We start from the raw sequence: 23,441 nt of genomic DNA, 5'->3' as shown, positions 1-23,441 counted from the left end.
TTATTCATGTTATCATCGATGTAACTTTCGGTAGCTCCGTTTGATTTCCACATTTCTAGGCTACTCATAGATGTAGTGTCATCACTCCGTCAACATAAGTTGTTACCGATGATCAATAAAAATAATGACCCGTGTTAAGTTCAGGATGTTCCAGTCTTGAAAACATACTAATTCCATTCTGGTAATTAAGAAACGGAGACTTGACACAGTATCTGTTTTGGTGACAGGTATATTGACTATAAGAACTTTGTTGGAATCTTGAATATCTCCATTTAATAATGACAAATAGATTGTCTGGTGTTACTTTGAAGAATATATTCAGTTCCTCCGCTATAAAATCTTGGATCGGAGTAGTTTTTTCGTTGGCTGTCAATTTTTTCGTTGGCTGCCAATCCAGCATTTCTCAGATAGCAGATTTTCTGTAGTGCTTGCGGCTAACTACAGCTTGTTCGAAAAAGTTTTGCTTTACATTTAGACTTCATCAAAAGTACTTTTACTAGTCGTATTATTCATCTTGTATGCGAAACAAACAAAACTCAAGCTAAAAATTAAGAAATGCCACAATTGATGTTTGAAAAAAAAATGTAGCATTTAATTGGAAGTGCAAAACGACGAGGTCTAAGGGGATGGTCAGTTCGGTCACAAGAAATCGCACGGTCGGATTTCCATTTTCGTTAATACCTTAAATCGCAGTACTTCTCAATAGAATTTTTCCAGTGATTAAATAAATGAAGCTGATTTCGAGCAATTTGTTATTAGTAAAAACTTATTGTTGAATCTGTGTTTTTAATACGGTAGCTAAGCGGGGGTCCCGTAACTCTTTCATACTTCCGTTAGTTTTAGAGCGTTCTCCTATGTTTTTTGATGCGTATAATCATCGATTTTTCTAGGTTACCGAGCCCAAATCTTGTCGAATAATTTGATATAAACTATTTAATTATTTATAAAGCTCTTAACTCTTAAACAACTAGAGATATGGAAAAAGGTTTCGAATAAAAAGATTTGTTTTGAAATGATCTATCAAAAAATCTACACAATTTTTTTCGTCAAATCAATATTTAAAAAGTTATCGTCAATAAAGTGCAAAATTATTGCAGAATTGACATTTTTTTTCACTTTATCAGTCAGATCGCCCGCGATCCGAGGCGCACACTTTAGCACACCTATCTAGCGCAATATCTATTTTTTAATTTATAAAAGTTTGTTGATCAGAATTATTCTTGAGAGTATTATTCTAGAAAAATAATGATATATTTCAATCTACAACTAGATTTTTACGTATAATCTTTACAATTTCATGAAATAAGTATATTAACTTCCATACAGGGCAAAATGTTAAAATATTCCCAATTATTACTCATATTTACGTGTTAGCAAAACTTTTTTGACAGTAAAACTATATAGAATTGCCAACAACCTCAAATATATCAGTTACCGTAATTTAAGCTTTCTATGCTACTTACGAGCAAATTAACATTTCAAAATTACACACAACAAATTGAAACCAAAAGATTTTGTATTTTAGATAGATGAAACTATTTTAGTTCCAAAAAAAAGTAGCTCAGCTGCACCAACCAGCTCATGAATTGCCACCGAATTCTAAATACAAGTAATGCAATACAAAACACTCCATATGTTAAGAGTTCAAATTACCGTGCCTTTCTTTTTGCAAATGTAACAAAGATAACACTCGTAAAAACGATTATGTTACGAAAATAGATTGGAAGTACATATTGGTACTCAAATATTTGTCGTAATTTTCGTCAAAACAAGTTTTAAAAAAGGTGAGGTGCCATAAAACATTGAAATTATAAATATATTTTAATATTAATATAATTTTGAGACCATAAAAATTAACTTAAATTAAGTTACTGTAAAGAAGTAATGGCGGGCGCGCCTCAGATCGCAGACGCGCTCTTTAGCCTGCATAACTTCCCAAATAAGGGGTGGAAACCCTTATAAACAAATAACTTCTGTAAATTTCTAGCAGATAATATTTAAATGGTCAGTCAGTCAAGCTTCAACTCAAACGTTTAAATCTTTCTACGTCTTGTAGGAATCAAGTAATGACCGATAAAGTAAGGAAAACGGGAATTTTGCAATAATTTTGCATTATATTGACGATATTTTTTTAAATATCGATTTTTTGACAAAAGCTGTTGAGACCTTCTTATAGATCTTCTTAAAAATAAAGCTTTTTTATTTGAAACATTATTTCATATCTCTTTTTGTTTAATAGTTATAGCTTTATAAACCATTAAATTGTTTATAATAAATTACTCGACCAGTTATATGCTCAACAAAGGAAAACGTTTATAAACTGAGGGGAGTATGAACGCCTACAGGAGCTCCCTGTAGCTGCCGCAGATACTATTTAGTTTATCGACAACCATAAACATGAACAATATTTAAATGTTTTAACAAATATGTCGCTTGCTATAGATACCTATTAGAAATTTTGTTCCCAATGACCCAGGAAGTTTTTAGTGCCGTAGTAGGCCAGTTTACAATCGTTAAAATTCAATTTCGAAATTTCATCAGTCTATTTATAATCGAACTCAAAGTAGAGAGTATTATCGGGTAACACAACATTATATACCCATTCCTAATATCCGAACCTCAATCATCAGCACATCATCCATCCTATTTGATATCCATTCTAATTATCTGGAACATAATTACTATCAACAAGAAAGTTTCATTTCCTAACTTCCCCGTTTATTCTCAGTAGGATTATTATATCAAATTTTGGGTGCTTAAACTTTGTTATGCGGAAGCTTCATGTAAAAAAAGCCTCAAAAGATTTTTGAAACTTTACTGTTAATATCGGATTTCACAATGGAATATCATAAACCTTATTATGATTGCTTGATGTATATATAGAGGAAAACTAGTGTATACTTTCTTAATCGTTCTGTTTACAGTTAAAAACTGTTAAATAACTACTGATTTCCTATTCTTTCCCTATATTTTCACCTGATATTTGTACTTTCACATATGCTGGTTCCGAAGATTCCTTTTTTTATTACTTTACATCTAGTCAATGATTAATTATTTTGTCATAATTTTCCAAAAAATGTGTGAACTAAATAAGGTGTTGGAGTAATTTTCATTGAATGTCTGCTAATTGATGTCTAGGAAAGATAATTATTGTCATTTTTTGACAAATTGTTCCACAAATACAATTATATGTAGTTAAGGGTTCGAAAACCAGTTTCATTTCATTAAATATCCGAAATCACAAAATACGAATCATGATCTGGTGAAAAACTTGGAAAATGTCAATACATAGATTACGTAACATTTACCATCATGTCGTTGTTATACATAAATCGACAAAACGGGAAATTTACTTCTATATATAAAAAAGGGAAGCTATTGGAGTATATATGGCGAGAAAATCGCAAGAATTTGAAATTGAAATAACATTGCAGCCGACATTTCTTTATTAACTGAACACCTGTGGAATTTTACTTCAATAATTTCTTTAAAGGGTGCCACAGAGAAGCTTTAAGAAGATGCTTAAGTTGAATTTTCCAATAAGGATCGTTAATCTCACCAACAATTAAGGAGACCGCAAAAAATATGAATCAGGTGAGTTATGAATTTGTTTAGGGTATAGACCCTAGATGATTATATATCTTATATATAATCTTTTCTTTAAACCTTTCTTAAAACTAAAAGTAATTATATTGTAAAACATACATAACAAAGAATAAAAATTACATCTAACTCACTCAAAGTATAATTCGACAATGCATATTGCACTTCCAAATTTAAAAAAATTTTTTTTTAATTAAAAACTATATGTTGATATTTTTTTTCATCACAAGTACAGCACATATACATACTACTACCGTTGTATAAAGAAAGGACATATTGCACAATTGAAGAATTCTACAACGTCACTAATTGAATTTTAGTACGATATTGTATTATGATACATTTAGTATATTTCATCACGTTACGTTTAAAATATTAGTATAGTTAGAACTTTTTACCAGTTATTGTTTTTGATTTTATCGAATATATCAATACAGTACGAAAGCGGAACATAATCAAAAATATTTTTCCCAGGAAGAAAGGGGAAAATGGATAAATCACATTAATCAACTGAAACTTAAAAAAACATACAAAATAGCCAAGACTTTTTCGCCTCTTCAAAATATATTCAAAATATAAATGTTTCAAAAATCGCAAATTCATATTATTTCAGACACCAAAGGAAAGTATATATATTTTATATACCTGCAAGGATTCTTCTTTCTATCCCAAATTTAAGTGATTAACAGAATAATGAAAAACTATTTGTTTCTACACGAACTCATTACAAAAATCTTTTTTTTTATACATTGAAATTGGTGACAAACAGTTAGTACTGAGATTAAGCTTATTTTCGGTTCGAGATTAATCCATGCTATAACATTATTAGAAACATGATATTTCAAAATACGCTTCATCTATCTATTGTGAAGATTCCTATCGAATAGGTAATTTGTGTCACTTTCGTAATAAAGAGTAAAATCGGCAACAATGTACTGTCGGTTCGAATTTTGAAGATAAAGAAAACTTCACATTTAGTTGTGATCTTTCCAAAAAATTTAGTTGTTGAAATTAGTGATGTTTATTTCAGATGGCACTAAGCTACGGGTCATTTTTATGAAGAACGGGCGTAAAAGTAACTAGATGGCGTGCAAAATTGCCTCAAATGGTTTTAACATTGTCACTGTTCTACTATCCTATTATTTATGCAATGCTACTACTATACCCAGCTGATTCACCTTAAACACAAGAATTGCCTCATTTACTGACAACACAGCCGTACCTGCTTTAAAAAAAGATACTGTAGGTGCCACTCGAAATATGCATTATCACCTCGATATTCGAGGTCTGGCTATTAAATAACGCGAAAAAGGGTTTTATTATGAAAATTATTCTACATTCGAATGCTCCTCTTCAATATACTCCCCTCCCCTCTTCACACACCTTTCCATACGTTTTTACCTTTCATCGAAGCAGTGCTGGAAGTCTTCTTTGGTGAGTGCCTTTAGGAATTCTGCCGTTTTTTGCTTTACCGCTGCCATCGATTCAAATCGTATCCCTTACACAGCAGATTTTATTTTTGGAAACAAAAAAAGTCGCACGGTGCCAATTCTGGCGAGTACGGCGGGTATTCAAGCACTGGAGTGCGGTTACTGGCCAAATACTGCTTCACAGATAGAGCGTTATGGGCAGGCGTTGCCTGGCCATTTTATTTGACCCATACTGCTTAGTTGTACTGTAGTTTAGAAGCCACAACGTTGTGGAACGTACCTTTCTCCTCTATCTTTCTAACTTGAGGCGGACAATCTATAAACAGTCTTTGGGAATACAAAAAAAAAAATTTGACAAACTCGCACCGATACATGAAAGATATTTAATTATTTTGTTTGATACATTGGAAGTTTTGAAGTTTACGTTGGACAACAATCCGAGAGACCCTACAAAATAAATTATGATGCAAGAATATTGTCCTACGAATGATTCAACATATTTATGGAACGAGAAGAAATATTATGACTGATGATTATGATAACTGGTTTACCAGCTGCGAAGTCTTGGATGTTTTGTTTATAGATCAAAGCTTGTTGGCTTTAAAAAGAAAATACTCTGATGTCTTGTGTTCCAAGAAATAATAAAAATTCGGTTCTTATTTCTAGTATGCACTATGATGACGGAAAAGTTTCATTCACGAAAGAGAAAGCAAAACCTTCTATTGTAACTTTTCACAATGCAACCATATCTGGAGTTGATGAGGTAGATAGAAAAGCAACAATATGTAATTATGCAAGAAATACCAGACGTTGGCCCATTATAGAATTATATTCTTCGCTCAATATGGCATCATTCAATGAGCATATTATTTTTTGTGCAAATAATAGAAACGTAGATTTCATTATTTCAACAGCAACTAGCACGTGAGCTCATTAGTGATTATCAGAAACACATTAAAAATTTTACACATGAAGTAAGAAAGCGTCGACAACATGCTCTCGATATTCGTGAAGAACATGGGCCCCCTGTACATATAAAATGGAAGCAATGTGAAGAATATATTAGCTCAGATAACAATATTAAGCTTTGCTGTGAAAAATGTTATAAATATATATGTTTATATATAGCACTGTAGTAAAAAGACAGATGCAGATGAATCTTGTTGGGAAAATTATGATTTTTTCGACTGTTTTTTGATAATCTTTGGTTATCATTGTTTTTTTCTGTTTTCTGTACTAAATGTTTTGTTGTATGTACTTCTTATTATAGATATCTAAGAGGAACGATTTTTTTTTCACCAAAAATACTATTGGGTCAATATGACCCGACACGACTATTCAAGAAAATCAACTTAAATAACATTTACTATTGGGTACAACATCTGTCTACATGTAATAATGGATAACGTACGCATACCAATAATAACAAACGCAAGATTCCTTTGCCTACATCTTAATCATAGTATTAAGAGTCTTCATATTGGAAGAAGACAGCTTGACTTGAAATACCGGCAAATGTACTGGCTCATAGGACAATTTCAAACAAACCACACTGAAACCTATTAACGATAACAGACTGTAGCTATACAACAATGGCCCCGTCAGAAGAACACTTGCTAGTTTCAAGAACTGAACAAGTGTAGAATAAGGTTGAATGTCTCCCTTTCGTGCTCAAAACTTGTATCCCAATTATTCAATAATCTGTAAAGATGAACAAGTTGTGATAGTGAATTGTACGCTAGAAATTGAATTTATTATGAAAATATGAATCTTACGCTATCTATCGGTTTGTATATAATGTATTGGATGGAGGAAATCAATTACATGCAAACTTTTATAAAGAAATCATTTTCAATTGTGTATTGTAAATTCAGCGACTCCTCCTAATTTTATTCAAAGCGAGGGCACATGCAAAAAATTCCTTTTTCCTTGAAAACTACGCTCACTTGTTTTGTTAAAGCAATACAATTTTTTTATTTCGCTGTAATATAAGGAGCTTGAAACGTTAATTAAAAGTTCTATGGTTTCTTAGCTCACCTTTTTGGCAGAAGAAGACGTATTAGTCTTGTAAGAAGTAGTCAAGAGGTACTGTTTTTATTTAAATAATTATTTCGAGACGTTTTTCAAAGAATATTACTTCTCGAGATTTTCTCAGAGATACTCAATTTATTGAGGGCTTAAATTATGAAAGATAATATAATTTAATCCTGTATTTTCCCCGTTTTAAGATGTATTGAAGTAAATCTTATGTTCCAGAAATATTTTTATCAATATATTGCAGAAAATTCATCTGATTCTATGATCAAACTATAGACATCAGGAGAATGTTCTTATGGATATTATTTAAAAAATTCTCCAATAATACTCAGTTCTTGATACAAATAATTCTGTATTATAAGGAAAAAATAGCATGCACAGCTCAAAATTAACATACAAGCGAATAATCTCTAGGAACGAAAATATTTTTTTTTAATTTACACATTTTTCCCAACCGCGACAATCCAACTTTTATTTCCACAAAAGAAGTTGAGCAAAGAAAAAAAACGCTTCCCGGTAGAAACTTAGAGGCGCTGTCTCTTTATACTGGAAGATTAAATAAAGTGGAGAAACAATGTCATTTCAACTTCTTCTTCTCCTTTACGTGGAATTTTCTTTCAAACGGGCTACGGCTGGAGTATACTTCAAGTTTTACATCACTCCAAAAATTCTCAGCGACGATTTTCTACCCTTGTTCTGTTCTACGCCAGAATAACATTAGCAAGAAAAGGTACGCGTCAAGATCAAAGCCAAGTTGTTGGGGATGAGATTTAAAACATCGTAGGCGGAATGGATAAATAAGTATTGAGAAATTATGTACTCCAAGATTTAAGGGGCAGATGTATTAACTTTAAAATTAAATTATATATGGAAATAAATTTAATTGCACTTAAGATTAATATTTAAGTAGACTTACCAACAACTGTCATTTTTTGATGATCGGTTACAGTTTCAAAGAAAGGAGCTTCGCCGGATACTTCGCATCTGTACAAACCAGTGGATGATAATTGAACTGATGACAAAACAACAACACTTTCTGTCGAATTGTGCATCTGGAAAAAAGTTTGAAGTTTAGCTACTATCAATATATAAATTTAAGTTATTTTTCTCTTCTTGTCATCTCAGATGATCATATTAATATTTAGTGTACAGGATAAACAGAAAATATATTTTATTGGTGAATTTCAGAGGACAATCACGGGCTGTTACGACCTCTGACAATCACCATGAAAATCTAAAATGCTTGTTTATGTAACAAGGATGTGAAGTAGTCTTTTTTCGACGATTGTAAATATTGTACAACAATCAAACGGAATGAGCGCGACTTGAACCTGGGACCTCCCGCAAGTGAGCGTGCGCAAATTTTATGCACCCGTCGTCTAAAGTACTTACTAAAAAATAGATTTTTATCATTATTGTTATGATCAAATAACGAATACAACAACAAGGCTAGACATTAAAACAAATTGTGAATTTGAGGCTGTGTTTTGATTTATATTATGCGGAAAAGAGCCTCGGTATTTGATAAACTGTAATTTGAATTGCACATCCATAAATGCTAACAAATTTTAACCATTGTATCTTTTATGTAATGCCAACTAAATGAAACTTGTTGAACAGAAGGAACGTTTTGCAGAGCGTGAAGTTTTACGCACTCGAAAATGTGTCTAAAGTACGTACTTATAGCGACTGATACTTTCCAGTATGCGTATTCTTATCTGAACACCTGGTAAAGGTATGCTCTAATTAAATTGCAGCCGGTGCATTTAAACTGTGTGCAAGAATAAAATCGGTTAGTTCTTTCTCCTAAATTGCCAACTTTTTTGGATGTTAGTTGTGAAATTTGAGCGCAATAGTGCAATTAGTGTGTTTGTCTGCTGTTGGTTTACGATACGAAAAATTTTTCGGGCTATAAAGACCGTTGAGCATCATGTTAGGTTGAAATGTTGTGCTTTCAATGAATTTAAGGCTACGTAATCGTTGAAAATATGGCAGAAGCCTTTGGGGAGTCTAATTTATCGCATATGCAAATATTTGAGTGGAACCAACCATTCATACAAGTTGCCCATCCCCCATCATAGATAAAATTAAAAAAATTTACAAAATAGTGCTTGGTAATCATCATCTAGAGGTCGCGGAAGAGATTTTGTTTGCTCCATTTGGCTCCCTGTTACTTTTGTCTCCATTATAAATTCAAAAGCCTTTGGAGTCATAAAAAATAATTCGCTTACTGATGACCATTCTAGGCAGTAAGCCCAACCTAACCTAAATGTAAAGAAAATTGGATTAGGCGTTAGCATGCTTGTATTAGATGAGGAGAAACCTATTTTGAATGCGATGAAAATATTTGTATTTAAATACGTAGAAATTTTTTTTTGTTGCCTGCGACAAATTTGATCACTATTGTATGAATCTTGTTATCCAATAAATAAATTTCATTAAGTCCAATCACTCTGTATACATTTCAGTCCGGTATAGAATCTAGCACACAAAGGTGGAAACAACAATGAAGGAAACGAAAGAAAAAACATAAAACGCTTTTAGTAAATTACGTTAAGGGTCTCTTCCGATAAAAATACATTTTGGAAGTAAACAGAAAAATAAATCATTTGTCAGTCGGGATCCACACTGCCATTATCATTAGATGAAACTGAAAAATGCTGGTTATTTGTATTTTTTGATACCACTTTCCAAAAGTACGGATGAAAAATTAATATTTTCATCACGATCTAATTGATCATCTCATACTTAGAGCAAATAAAATATAAGATATTTTATGAACGACAATATAGCATTGTTATGTAAGAATTTCTCTTTGTAAGAAGACACTCTATCGTGGAATACAAAATACAAAGCGGAACAAAAGATGTTCTTAATAGGGAATCTCCTTGAGAGGTCGTTAATTGAAACGATAAGTGATAAGATAATGCTTAGCCTAAGGAGCACATCTTCACCAATGAGAATATTGCTACATTTAGATCGTTTCGATAAAAGTTCGGTATAATGTACAATCGATTATTGAGTCCATGGTTGGATACAGTTTAGGATCAACCATTTGGGAGCCCGATCGAGGTTTTCAATATAAAATAAAATAAAATATGAAAAAAAAAACAAACAATTACAACAAATTGTCAAAAAAATAATTATAACAATAATTTCAAGTGAATTTCTAAAATACATGGGTTCTCACGACTCTTTGGCTTAACATTTCATACAGTAACATTCAACTTTTACTGTTCATGTTCACTTAAAAGCTATGTCCGGCATTTCATTCCATTCTACTGTGGTATTGATTGCCATTTTGCGCTTGAAAGTTGTACGCGTAAACTACAAGGAATTCATTTTATTCTTTTCTTATATTTAAATTATATAGGTATCTTTTTTCTTATATATGAGCTGAAAACCATTAATAGCAATTCCAGGTATTTTAACAATAGTAAAAATGAGAGAATCGAATAAGATAAACGAATTTTATTCGTCATTTATTTCTTTAACAAGCCTCCTAGTCTTATTTTGTTATATGTAACTGGAATGGATAGTCGTAAAGCTTACAATAATAATAATAATCATCATTGGAAGTAGCCCCACAAGAACAATTGCGAGCGTGCTACATTCAAGAAAATACCGCGTTACGAAGAACTACACCGAATGATATTGGTAGGTTTGTAGGTTCTACTTTTCTCCTTTTTCTCTGATCTGACGGATAGAAATAGTGATTTTGTTCCTGGAAATATAATATTCAAACAAAAATTCTTAGCTTGATTCCATTCAATGGTTGATTCCTTAGAATTGCTCAAAGTAAACAAATTGTTTTTTTCTAAATTTTGTGTAATGATTATGTGGCACAATGTGACAATGATTCCACTAATTCATCCATCATCAACCATTGCGCACGGTTTGAACGTCTTCGAGCAAACACCGGTGATGCTGAACGAAAAGAGTAAAAACGCAATAATCGACTGGCAAGCTTATGGAGTCAGTATTTCAATATACACACGAAACATCTTAATCGACTATCCAGCAAGGGAGAATAACTATTATTACTTCCTATAATTGTCGCTATGGAAATGGAAAATAACAAAAAATATTCACATATGCAAGAGACCAGAAATTTTCTACACAAGTGATACGAACATAGTCAATCCAGTGATTGGAGAAACTCGAACAACGACGAGGCTAATTCGCACGCCAAACTGATGGGAACGAAACCACTAACGCACCCAAAACCCATACTCAGTGTATTCAAAAGTGTGGCTACTACATATGCTCGCAAGATAAACTGCGTAGATAAAAGGAAACATTAAAAGGTGCAAGACGAGGTGCCTGATTCGGCATTTTGTAGTTTGATGTGGTGCCTATCAGTAGGCTTTCGCAAAATACGTTCATTGATCACCCACTAACTCAACTAAACCTATTACGTTGAAAAATTTAATGAATCCAACATCCAAAACTCAAATTGACGAAACTTCTCTTTCGAGCAACCATCGTATCAAAATTTGCAAAAAAACAATACTGAATCAAACTTAAGTAGATACTCAATACCAAATTACTTATGCCTTACATTCAGATGTGTGAAATCTGTAATATGCTTTGATTGGAAAAATACGGGACAATGCGTCCAGCTTAAGCGTCCTCTGTACGTCTGTCGACGACTTCAAAGCAAAATTGAATCCTCATTGTGATGCTTATAATTTCCAAATATTCTAATTTATTTCTGTTTAATGGAATATTCAAATTGACTTGATTCAAGTTGGCAATTAATTTGGGAAATATTCACATTAAGTTGATTCTAGCATATATAAAAAATCTTCGAATCAAAAAATTAGGGGACAAATTTTTTCTATAAAGTCCTCTCGAATCATTTGAAATTTGGAATGGAAACCTTGAAATATTTGCAATAAATGATTGGAATTTATAACTCAACCGTGTGATGTAATAAAACATTTATGGAAATCGAAACAACTTTTTTCACTAGAAAGCGTAAACAATATTCTCAGAGACGACATTTTTCCTCAAAGAAGGATTATATTGTAATGTCACTTTTTTTAATTAGATTCAAACGAATAAATTTTCATTTGAATTTATAATCAATAATGTCATTACCGTCGTCAGTAACAATTTACCTTTTAGGATACGAATTTTTTAATCAAGGGAGGACAAAAATCTACTGGTTTTCGAGTAAAATTTCTCAAAACGCTACTTTGTACATCATATAATCTCAAATCTTTTGCCATTAGGAAAACTTTGTTTTCAATAAATGGAAATCGTGAGTATCATGGGTAAAACTGAATCTCCCAACGTAATCCCTTAATTCTTTACAAAGTTCGTCTTGCTCAATAGGGTCTTGCATTGTCAATTTAAAGAATAGCGCCTTTTTTGTTGACAATTGGTTCGTTTGGTATTAATAGTTTGTCAGGTTCCACCCTTTAACCTATGAACAACATATAAAACATACTTCTTCTTTGATACCGTGACTGTTATGGATCGTTGCCTCTTTTGTTGGCTACCAGATAAATGTTTCATCTATTGATGCATAGTTGTTGATTCCCCGAACCATTGACGAAGATTTTTGAGCCACAATGTCAAGAAGATTATAATTCACAAGGCTGCGCATCAGAAAACCAAATTATTCTAGTTAACGTTTTAGTATATTTTTGACTATATCTAAAGTTTTGTTCAAGAGCTCAAACATACAGGAGCACATTTTTAGGATGAAAACTTGGTTGCGCAGTACTTGGTAATAATTGATTTGGGAAGAGTTACTGCCTTTCGTACTTTAGATTATTTTCCTAATTCATATTTCGTCTTCAGTAATTAAGCGATCAAAACACGGTTCTATATAGTACAGTTGAATACTCTGTTGCTTTTGGATAGATTATAGGTGACCCTAATACTTGCTCTTCTTTCTTCTCTAATTTGCTCCATTTGAACTTGAATATTTCACCAGGGTTGGTTAAGGATGTTTGAGGTCCTCGATTTCGAACATGGATTTGCTTACACTTTAACTCTTAGCATGTCGTTGCCCGATACTATTGGTTTTCCTGATCTATAGGAGTCAGAGAGATCAAAATCTGCGGATCTGACATTATAAAAACCATCTTTGGTATTTAAAAACGTCTAATGCATTTGCATAAATATCGAGAATATTTTGCTCGCAACTGCTGCCTTACTAGATACGTTCTTTTTGTATCTGTCTGCCCATTTTAAAAATGCAAAAAATATTAATATTTATTTAGAAGTGAACTAAGTCACGATAACCTTGAAATGTTATAGACACTAATAAGTACATGAATTTATTTATTACTTTCTTATAATTTTAAAGGATACATCAAAGATATCAAAAATTATTCAAATATTTATTAGTAAATTAAATTCTTACATCCTATGGATTTTTTCTTTATATTCAATTTTTTCATTTATTTTCAAAATACGGATTCATTGATTATTTTTCACTTCCTAAATGGAATTCGATAAATGTATGCTGAAATCAATTTTCATTAAAAAATGAAAACTTTTCGGTATATGATTTGAATCCTTTTGTACTTATGGGTGTATATTGGCTAGAGAACAACTCCAAATATTACTTCTTCATATAGAATTCCACATCAACTTAAACGAATGTATGTTTTTGTGATATATTTCTAGAGGGATTTAGTATTATATCACCTATTGCGTTTAATTATGTAACGTGTTTAGATGAAATCTCGATTTTTCTTTCTGTTCTGTTCCATCAAGTTCATGTCATATTATGTAATATAAATCCGTCTGATACACAGTTTACAAGCATAAATAAGGTATCCAAACCGTCAAAGTTTAGATAACTGGGGATGAAATGTCGCTTCTATTCAGGAGGGTTGCTTTCGATAAGTTTCACTATCAGTGCCGACGAGAGCAGAGCGCACTGGTCTGTCAAAACAGGGAAGTAATAAAATTCAATACATTTTTAAAATGGAAGATATTACAAAACACGTCATGTCATGGTGTCAAAATTTCATTATCGATTTATTTTGAATAAAAAAAAAATCCTACGAACAGCTTACGCACAAATTTTTTCTCCAGGTGTTAGAAGAAATATTGGACGTCGTTAATCAGAAACGTTCAGGAAGTATATCAAATATCAGTATAATTTGTATTATAGAATTGAAACCTTATCATTTCAGTTACCTTCTAATAATTAAATTGTGTTTTTTCCTCTTTTTATTGAAAAGAAGTATTCCATGATTTATATGTGAGAATTTAATTTATTACTTGATTATTCATTACATCATTGTATTACACTCATACCTATTTCTTTATATAATCCAATTCCAGCATATTTTTCTCCTGACACATCAATTTCTTTACTTTCCATTTTTTATGTAATACCTACCCTCTAGTAGTTCGAGTGGTGCCTGATGTTTGGAGGTACCTGTGGAAATTGATCTTAAACTTCTGTAGGCTGTAGAGCTCGGGAAAGACTTTGGTATCATATTTCACGGACTTGCACTTCTATAAAGAAAGGAGTCCCGATAAATTGACGAGATTATATCGCACAACTCGGACTGGTAGTATCGGTGAAACAGAGTCAGATCAGCGACCTTTATTCTATGCTATCAGCAATCCAATTTCTTTCTTTTGTATTAAGTCGAGCATACTCAGTATATGCTTGGGAGTCGAGCTCCAAATATTCGTGCAATACTCCAAAGATGGACGAAATCTGGGGCTTGTGGAGGATTATAAGCTGTTGCGGTGTATATAGCTTTTTAGTCTTAGAGAGGGCTCCAGGTTTTTGTGAAAATGCGTTAGCTAATTCGGCCACGTGACTACTAGGACCTATTGCTCCCAATCTCAACACCCAACAAGTTATGTGTTGCTTCATTCATAAATCATTGGTTAAAATGCTCTATAATCCCGTACGAAACTTTTAAGTTCTTCACGAACTGTATTTTTTGCAGAATTTTATCATTTGAAGCCGAAAGACTGTCTGTCATCTTTGACAGGATAATTTTCATTTTTAAATCATCCGTAATCCTCATGAACACTCATCAATGTTACTTCATCACCACCATAGAGGAAATTGAATACTTTTTGAGATTCTTTGATATTTTATTGCAACTTAAAACTTAAAGTTAAGCGTTGTCCAAGAGTCATGTTTTACAACAATCATTGCATACACTCACTATCTCTCCAAAGCATTTATATGATCAGAAACGTGAACAAAACTGACGTGTATGAGACCTATGAGATATACTAGTCAAATAGATGTAGGTTAACTATATGCGATTAGTTACTATACAATATTTTTTTATCATACCCTGTACATTTCCATAATGAGATATTAATTTTTGGTTAAACATAGATGTTTGGAAAAATCCTATTAAATAAACAAATAGTTTGAATATAATTCGATCTCCATAGGCTGGAGAAATTAATTTCCGCATAAATTACATGGATAAAATATGATTTCACAGTATTTAACAAGAATTGAAAAATATTATTACGTCCACAAAACAAAATGTTGGAATTAGTTTTCAGCGAATCAAATTAATAAAATGAATTTCAACAACCATCAGCAGAGTGGATGTTGTTTTATTTCGTACAGAATACACGGGGAATTATTAAAATAAAGAAAAGAAAATCATGGAATTAAAAAACAGAAAACGAAGCATGTTGAAAATTACCAAAATGGGTCTTTGACAGTATGTCTGTAGTTTGCAGTATCTAGTTAAATATATTTCGTTACGACGCTGGAAATTCTTATAAAAGGCATAACAATTCCTATCTCTAAAAAAGACAAAAAATTTAAAGGAAACAACTTTTGAAGAGATAATGATGAGGACATAGGATTCAAACATTTCAGAAGTAATAAATTCTTCCACATTTAAGAAACTTCAGAAATTAAGCGCGATGAGAAATGTCGAATGATAATTTCAACAAGTCATAGTTTCATAGTCAAATCTCAGCTCCGAAGCTTCCAAGTTACAATACTCAAGTCTAACTAATTTAGTCCGACTAGCGTCGGAACTCAACTTCATTAAGTATTTATTGTTCAATAATGTCATAATCAGAATAAAAAATTCTCTTATTGTAAGGTATTATGACATTTAGAATTGCAGATTACATCAAACAATTTACATTCATATAATTTTTAAGAGCAGTTTTCATTGCAGAAGCATTTTAAAAAGTTTTGGGCTCCAAATTTAAAATGTTGACCATATCTTCGAAATAAAAAATAATTTCTCCATTTTTTTTAATGGATTCCTCAGTGTGTTTTTGTTCCGTGCAGTGGAAGATAACTTGGAATTTATTCTGAAAAGAGACGGTTTATCTAATTTTGACTGTAACATATATAACACCACCCTGCATCAAAATTTATGAAGAAACATTGATATTCTATAAGCAGTTTTGCACGCTGATTTCAAAAAAACTAGTTTACTCATAAATCGATCATTTCTATCGTGAGGAATCATTAACTTCATTCATGCATATTTTTTTTTGCAAGTGAAAATTAATACAAATAATACAGTATACAAATACAGAGTTAATTCGTCACTCTATACTCACCTCAATTCATTTCTTGTTCTTCTTCCGATAACTGTGAAAATAGTGTCAATGCAAAATAAGCGATTCGAAACGGAAGTGTTTAAATAGTCCTGATGTGATTTGTAATATTTGTAGTAATTTTACAATAACGAAACCGAGAAGTGATATTAATGGGTTAGAGAAGAAACTATACTTTACCTATTTTAACTCAATACTTGGAGATGAAGAAAAATCATGAACTCCCCATAAAGTACAGAAAGATTGCGACTTTTGAAGGCAGAGAAAAAGAAACAAATGCCCTTCAAGATCCCTATCGTAGGGCGAGAACCGCAGAATTATGTAAACGAATGTTACTTTTGTTTGGTAAAAAGCAGTGGACACAGTTCCAGAAACAAAAAGAGCGTTGCTTATAACAGCATTGTGCCACATGGGCCAGATCTACCGATTCCATCTCCACCTGCCATTTTGATGAATTTACCAGCTGAATCTGAGTGAGTGAGGCCAATTCATCAGAAGATAAATTTACTCCAGAAAGACGGAAACGAGCACAGCTGTTTACTCAAGCAGAATTAAATGATTTGGTTATAGATTTAATCCTATAGAAAGAGGAATTAGAAGTTCTAGACTCAAAACTGAAATCTCTTAGACCCTGGTACATACTTTTCATGGTATCGCTATAGAGAACGAGATTCACTACCTGTCATTAAAGAAAAAAAATCAATGTTGTTCTGTTGTAATATTCCTTATCTGATAAAATAATGTGGAATCACTTACGAAACGTCTGAGTGGAGACTTTTCATTTATTCCTTTCAAAAGAATTCTTCTACATAATGGCAATAAATACGTCTCCATTCCAGTTGCCCTTTCAGTTCACTTGACGGAAACATACGAAAATCTAGGGCAAAACCAAATATGCGGAGCACCAATGGCTTATGTGTGGCGATTTCAAAATGATTTACTTTCTGTTAGATCGACAGCTGGGTTATACGAAAATGCCCTGCCTCTTATGTGAATGGGACAATAGAGTTCATGACAAACAGTGGAAACTAAAATTGTGGCCAAAATTATAATATTTTGTACCTGGTATGAAAACATTGACACTTAGAAGATTTTGCTTCCACCGCTGGACAAAAGTTCAGATTAATGAATGATTTGTGACCGCTTTATCAGAAAAAGGCACCTGCTTCAAGGATCTTCAAAAAAAATGTCCTTACATTACCTCAGAAAAAATCAAGGTGCGAATTTTCGTGAGTCACCAAATTCGAATTTTGATGGAAGACTCAAATTTTGAAAAAAGTGAGAATAAGAAAAAATAACCAGCTTAGAAAAGCTTCAAAAAAGTTGTGCTGGGTTTTCTCAGCAACAATAAAGATCCCGATTACAAACACCTAGTAGGAACAATGTTACGCAATTATAAAAATGCGTAACGCATGAGCGTGAAACGACACTTCCTACATTCTGACCTTGAGAACCTCAGATATTACATTGACTAGCAAGATGAACGGTTTCACCAAGCCATAAAAGAAATGGAAAAACGGCACCAAGATAGGTGGAATAAAAATATGATGGTTGACTACTGCTGGAATCTCGAGAGGGATTGCCAAGGCACATGACATGTGCAGAAAATCAGAGTAACGAAAAATACTTTCACGTTACTATATTATTGAATTTCACATATCTCAAAATGACATTATTTTCTTAAAAATTAATTATAAATTCATCCATTGTAAACTATTCATTTTCATTCATACATCTTTGTACACGTGGAAATATTGAGAACGAAATTTGTATTGTTGATGTGTGAAAATACTTGTTTGTTTTCATTAGATATATATGATAGTCGAATGAAATTAGATTATGAAATTGTACAAAATCTAAACGTGATAAAGAGAAAACCCTTCGAAAAGAGCTATTTTTATTGGGACAACTATAAAAAACCTTTATATGCAATAAATTTTTCTGCGCTATTCTCCATCTATTGGCTTATCATTCTTGTATTGGCACCTTGATTTTAGTAAAGTCGACTTTTCATTTTGATTCTTTGTATACTTTCCTGCCTCATGCAATATTCTTTTCTCTCCTTAACTACTTTATTTCTATAGATAGAAAACTACGTTCATGCTTCTTTGTTAGTGCCTGTTATTCATCTAAATAACAATCTATTATAAGGAGAATATGGGTTAAATTGAATTTATCAAATACTATATTTTTTCGAAAAATAATTAGACTCAGATCTGGTTTGAATTTTTTGCGAACTAGAAAAAAGGAGTTTGATGTTGACCATAGATATCTCCATTCATAACAATCACATGTAAAGAACCAGGAAACAAATTAGTCAATTATATATCCAAAAAGTAGTTTATAAGTACCCGTTTTCCTTTTAGACAAGTTTTTTCGATTTAATTTGTTCATAGTACTTTGCGAAATACGAGGATGGAACCAGAAAAAGCTGGTCCAATAAAGAAAACAAAAAAGTTTTGGAAAAAAAATAAATTTATTTTCCAGCGTAACCTCCTATTAGCTCCATATACTTTCCCAGCGATGTTCAATAACGCGCCACCCATCTTGGGCACAATTTTGTTATGTCCAAATAAGTTCATATGCGATGTACAGCACATTTTGAAATGCCTACTATGTCTACTAGCTTGCTAGTACTCCAGAGATTTCAGCAGATCTCCTTTCAATTTATATTCATTCGAATCTTATGAATAATATTGAATTAGGAGTATCTAAAAGGATACTGGTTGTACTTCCTTCTTTCTTCTCTAATAGTTTCATCGTTTGTTCCTTCTTCAATATCTTTCCTCATACTGGCTCCAAGTTGTCACTCAACATCTTACGAGATGATCCATGATCCAATTGGAGATTTTTTCCTGGTCTATCATCTGTCATGGGACTAATATATAGGTTCCATTCGTCATTATTCTGTGCCACCAATTCGTTAATGATATGTAGGTCACATGATTGTTTGATATTTTCTTGGTAAAGTAATTTTTTTCCCGAGATCCGTCTGAAACTTTCCATCTCTATAGTCCCTGAAATCTGTTTAATTTTTTATGTATTTGGCTTCGTTTCTAATATATAGCTTAGTAAAATCATACTTTTGTTTATTGACTTAAGTGTTTGTTTCGCCATCTCAGTTACTCTAGCTACTATAATACGGTTCAAGTAAATTAGAAACTTAGAATTATCTAATGGAATGAAATAAACGGTTATAGTCGAATTTATTATATAATATCATTGGTGAGATTCCAAAAGAACTACCTATAATTTCATAATGCTCACTAAGTAAGAAAGGATAAGACACTACTATTATTTTATCATTTTAAAAGTGTACGGTTATGACGAAAAGTTTTTCATATGAAATATATTGAACCACAAATTCCATAAAATTGAATGAACAATTTATATCTGCAAATAAACTGTTTTAATTATACATATACATTGACATAACAAATACAATCTGGGGTATGTTATATATTATAGAAAATGATACTATATGTGTATAATGGGTTTTTATCATGCATATCATATTTATTCAATAAAAATATTCATCAATTAAAATAAAAACCGAACCTGAAGTAGGCAAATTAAAAACTGGACATGTGAAAAGCTATTGGTATTTATTATTTAATTTGAAAAATAGAAATTGTGGATAGTCCTGTGGACAAAGGTTTTTACCTCAGGTTTCTATCATGATGCATCCATTTTTCTTGAAATTTTGATAGTAGAAGTCTACCATATGCCGATATGTGCTTTTATTCTGGGGGTGAATACAGCTCCAACTAGTTGTTGTTGAAACTAACCGTAGAAATCGATATGAGTACCAAGTTTTATCGAAAAAACAAGACTTTTTGACTTGAGCTTATTTTATGCAGCCAAAATTGAAAATTACAATGAAACTAACAAATTAAATTACTAGTTTTGAAAGACTCTGAAATGGTACTCGTAGTTCATGCAAATTAAGATTGAAGATCTCGCCAATTTTCAACTTCTTAGTTTAATTTCTTAATTTTGTGAAGTAATGCGCACCGAATACAATAGCTCAGTCTTAGTGGTGGTATTTTATTTACAATATCCTTGTTCTTTGAATATTGAAAAAATAGGAAGAAGCAAAGTCTGAAAGTCAACAATGTTCTTTTTAGACGATGGAACACTGATAGACAGCATCAGGAGCATTGGTTTACCAGTGGTATGTAATTAAGGATAATTATATACCACTGGTATATATAACTTCTTTCAAGAAAGTTGAGTTTGATTATAGTTTCACTTCAGTTTTAATTTTGATTGCATAATCAAAGCTTTATTCGTGGATGAAATTTTGAATTTTTCACAAATAACTCAAAATATTCAAATTTCATCGAAAAACCTGTGAGGCGGTTAAATCTAGCTTTTAAGAAAATTCGAAGAATGTTTTTTTTTTGTTATAGACCTAGTACAAACTGGAATATATTGAATCTCTCTTAAACAACTTTTGGAAACCTTTCAAATGAGAACTTTGTAATACATAAAATAAGGGAGTTAAGACCAAAGCAAGACAGAATCCCCCCATTTCATGGAAAAAGTCATTTCTACCATTGATGTAATTGAAATAAAATTCGCAAATCACTTTAATTGAATCCAAATAATAGGATCAAGAAGTTAGAATGTTTGGTGAGCTTGATGCTGGAACAAATTGAGGTTGCATTCGAAAAAACATCGTTTTAATTATTTTAAAAAATTGTCTTTTATTGAAAATAAATAAAAACTTTGAAGGATACGTTTGAACTGCTGGAGAACAAAACATTTTTTTATTGTGTGTGTGTGTGAGTGGTTACGTTTTGGAGCCCTTTAGTTTAATTAAAATTAATTATGAATAACTTTTTACTTCCTAGATCTTTTTATAATGTTTCTACTATTATTTTGAAGTGATTTTCCATCAACAGAGACGTAAATTTTTTAAGACAATTTATCCCGAAAAAATTAAATTATCTGATATCCGATAATATGGATCCACAAAATATGCCCTGCTTTTGATTAATTGAATCACTTCTTGACAATCTTATCTTTTCGTGACTTAGTCGAAAATGCCAATTTTTGAAATTCATATCGTTAGACGTTCCAAATTTGTCAAAAAATTTTGTACATATTGTACAAAATACCAACTTCTATTAAAACAACAAATATGTTACTGAAAAACATTTTCTTCACTCAGATGCGCTTGAGCAAAATTATTGTAATTTCTTAAAATTTTCTTACTATTCAATTCACTTGGAAAATATTGCCTTAAAATATTATTTATTTTTTTTTTTCGCCAATAATGGCTCTCAGCACCTCTTTACTTCTGTATAAATTATTTTACGCTATGTTTGAGAGTCTCTTACAGAGATGAACGTCTGTGCCCTCCTCTTTTTACCTTAGGCAACTGTCTTGTTGAGATATGGTCCCGAGCAATTTTTTTCAGTCTATTTTTGAAATATCTAAGATTCCCATGAAAGTTTCCTTAGTTGTAATTGATAATTCCGTGTATCAACTGTTTAGAAGGTGACGGCCCTGGTAAAATACCGTAGTGTAAAAATCAGCTCTCATCTCCAAACCATTTTCATAAGTGCAAACATAGTTTTAGTGAAAAACTACAAACACTAGTGCAAATCGATAACCTCATATATCCACATCAAAGTAAACAAATCTCAAATCATCATAACAACGAATTTAACATTTGTAGAACAGTATAAATCAAACACGATAGTTTTTATTCGAGATACAAAACTTGTCGCTCGATAGCAAATCAACAACCTCCCACAATCCTAGTCATCCATTACTAAACAAGAATAAACAAAGAAAACAGAGTAAAACTAGAAGAATACCTAATCACATTCCTCAAAATTGGTAAATCTAATCCGAAATTTAAACACGTCTACACACAACTATCTTCACATAACTGCGTCCACACTGGAGAACTCTATGCCATATTACAGGCACTAATCATCGCAAGAAGAAATCAATACAATAGAATAGCCATAATTACAGACTCCATGAGCTCGATATGAACCATGCAACAACTCTTTCCCAAACACCCTATAGGTTTCCTTATTAAAACCCAATTACATCTTATCCATCAAACCAAAGCAGACGTATCAATTATTTGGGTCCCATTACACACAGGAATCCCAGGAAACGAAAAAGCACACAAATGTGCCAAATAAGCAGCAGATATCAACTAAGCAACAATTGTACGGGAAGTGATAGCAAACGACTATAAAGGGTGCTGGTGCTTTTTGTGGTTCTGCAAGTACCAGATCAATATACACTTCTTAAAATTAGTTAAACAATGGCATTATTTTGCCCATAAATTAATAAAAGGATTATTAAAACATTGCGAATAATACAGGATCGCGCAAGACGGTTTTAATCACAAGGTAATTGGATAAGGCGTGCTTTGAAATAGCAATGTGAGTGGTTGATGCAAATGCTGATTTGACTGGAGATTCTCAACCATACATAATATACAGGACCAAATTCGATTTTTGCATGATTATTTCACGAGTAAGGAATTTGTCACATTCTTATTACCTTTTAGGGATCAGTTTCTCCGGCAGTATGAGAGGAAATTCAATAAAATTCTTGAATAAAGTTGGCCCGAGAAAAAAGTATTTTTTAAAAACGAAAATGATACCTCAAAGCAAAATTTTATTCGACAAAGTACATGTTCAGGTTTAGAATAACTTCAATCGGATTCTACATTTGCTAAATTAAACAATTCCCAATTAGTTCTCAAATAAAAAGTTTTCAGCTTTAATCAAACGTGAAAGTAATAATAACTTTTACAGACAAAGTACAGAAACTCCCAGCTGAACTAATAACAAAAAC

General features: G+C 32.0%; 1 protein-coding gene across 1 annotated transcript in view; it reads right to left on the bottom strand.

The window, feature by feature from the left end:
- Nucleotides 1-23,441, bottom strand: part of LOC130453317 (uncharacterized) — a 688,318-nt gene that overhangs the window by 88,701 nt on the left and 576,176 nt on the right. Inside the window, exon 3 of the mRNA XM_056792983.1 lies at nt 7,987-8,122. Coding sequence (XP_056648961.1) covers nt 7,987-8,122 — 136 coding nt within the window. The remainder of the gene's footprint in view (nt 1-7,986; nt 8,123-23,441) is intronic.

The sequence above is a fragment of the Diorhabda sublineata genome, chromosome 2 (assembly GCF_026230105.1).
Source record: "Diorhabda sublineata isolate icDioSubl1.1 chromosome 2, icDioSubl1.1, whole genome shotgun sequence".
In the NCBI taxonomy this organism is placed as follows: domain Eukaryota; kingdom Metazoa; phylum Arthropoda; class Insecta; order Coleoptera; family Chrysomelidae; genus Diorhabda; species Diorhabda sublineata.
This window is presented reverse-complemented; position numbering and strand designations above follow the sequence as displayed.